Raw genomic sequence first — 1,982 nt, 5'->3', positions numbered from 1 at the left:
AGGAGCCACTTGTCAAAAGAAACAAACTTTATTTTAGAACCACACACGCCAAACAAAACAGCTCCTCAGGAAAACCTTCAGAGCCCAATTGCCACCACTGGCTTCCCACAAGCCTCTCAACCTCCCCCACTCCTCCTGCTCTTGAGGCTGATTGGCTGGTTCCCATGGGCAGAGCCAAAAAAAGTCCCCCAGTGAGCAGCTCCATGGTCTGAAAGGGCAGGGAAACAGCCCAATAAGCATCACCGCAGAGGAGCCAATCAGTTGGCAGCTAGAAGTTGCTGGGGCCGCTGCGCGGCAGCTGGAAGTTTGCTGGGGCCCCTTCGGCTGTGGCTCTCAACACAAAGCAAGATATTTAGTAACTTTAAAAGTGGAGGGAAAGGGGGGGCACAGTGTCACATGCCTGTAATTCCAGCAGCTTGGGAGGCTGAGGCAGAAGGATTGTGAGTTCAAAGTCAGCCTCAGCAACAGGCGAGGTACTAAGCAACTCAGTGAGACCCTGTCTCAAAATAAAATACAAAGTAGGGCTGGGGGTGTGGCTCAGTGGTCTAGGGCCCCTGAGTTCAATCCCAGATACCAGGAAAAAAAGGGGGGAGGGAGAAAGACCTCATTTGAGAAAAAACATTAAAATTCCTCTTCCTGTAGATAAAATGTTACTTAAGTAGAATGTTTGCTGAAAATTAATTGCCAATGATACAAAAGACTCATTAGCAGAGTACTCTCTTCAGGGTTTTATCTAGGGCTAGTTTAACATCTTTATTCCTCAAACTGTAGATCAGAGGGTTAAGCATGGGAACCACGTTGGTGTAAAAGACTGAAGCAAACTTGCCTTCCTCCATCAATCCAGAAAAAGAGGTTGTTAAGTAAGTAAACGCCCCCGACCCAAAAAACAGAGCAACAGCAATCATGTGAGAGCCACATGTGCTGAAGGCTTTGGATCGTCCCTCAGCAGAAGGAATGCGAAGAATGTTGGAAAGAATCAAAGCATAAGAGATGAAGATGCTGACACTGGACACTGTGATGACCACTCCAACAACAGTGAAGAACACAAGCTCATTGATGTGGGTGCTGCTGCAGGAGAGCTGCAGGAGCGGGAGAACCTCACAGAGGTAATGGCGGATGACATTGGAATCACAAAAGGTCAGTCTCAGCATGCTTCCCGTGTGTGCCATGGCCCCAGCAAACCCTATCACATATGAGCCAATCATGAGCAAAAAGCAGACCCGAGGGGACATGATGACAGTGTACAGCAGAGGGTTGCAGATGGCCACGTAGCGATCATAGGCCATCGATACCAAGACACAGCACTCGGCATTGACAAAGAAACAGAAGAAAAACAGTTGAGTCATGCACCCCAGGTAGGAGATAATATTTTCTGACACAAAGTCATTCAGCATTTTGGGGGTAAACACACAGGAATAACAGAGATCTATAAAGGACAAGTTGAAGAGGAAAAAGTACATTGGGGTATGAAGACTAGAACTCAGCCCAATTAAGGTGATCAAGCCCAAGTTGCCCACCACAGTGAATATATAGATCCCCAAGAACAGGAGGAAGAGAGGAAGCTGGAGCTCTGATTGTTCTGATAATCCCAGAAGGATAAACTCAGTCACTAAGGAGCTGTTTCTCAGAGTCATTCTCTTCTGGCACATCGACTGGGGAAACAGAGGACAAAACACAAAGTTATACAAGCATAAACACGAGTAATGGAAGAAGGCTAGAGAAGATTGGTCAGGGCATAGATGCCTCCCTTCTTCTGCCCTCTTCCCTCATCTATGCCTCTCTCTGTCCTAAACTGTCAATAATATGACTGAGGCAGCATCTCAGCTCCCCTGATGCTAGTCATGAACCCCAGCTACTCTGTTGGCATGGGCAGCAAGGATTCTGTCTCTGCTTGAGAAATGAAGAGGCAGCATACCTCAAGGGGATGCCCCATCTCAGAAAGATGCCCCAAGAGCCAGGGGTACAACTTGGACCTGCTGTCT

General features: G+C 47.6%; 1 protein-coding gene across 1 annotated transcript; it reads right to left on the bottom strand.

The window, feature by feature from the left end:
* Positions 1-704: 704 nt before the first annotated feature.
* LOC143391055 (olfactory receptor 8B4) lies at positions 705-1,649 on the bottom strand. Its single transcript, XM_076843614.2, has one exon. The coding sequence runs from the start codon at positions 1,647-1,649 to the stop codon at positions 705-707; it is 945 nt and encodes a 314-aa protein (XP_076699729.1).
* Positions 1,650-1,982: the final 333 nt, after the last annotated feature.

Source organism: Callospermophilus lateralis, chromosome 2 (genome assembly GCF_048772815.1).
Source record: "Callospermophilus lateralis isolate mCalLat2 chromosome 2, mCalLat2.hap1, whole genome shotgun sequence".
NCBI classification, from domain to species: Eukaryota; Metazoa; Chordata; class Mammalia; order Rodentia; family Sciuridae; genus Callospermophilus; species Callospermophilus lateralis.
Note: the sequence above shows the minus strand (reverse complement) of the source record. Positions and strands in the feature narration are given on the sequence as shown.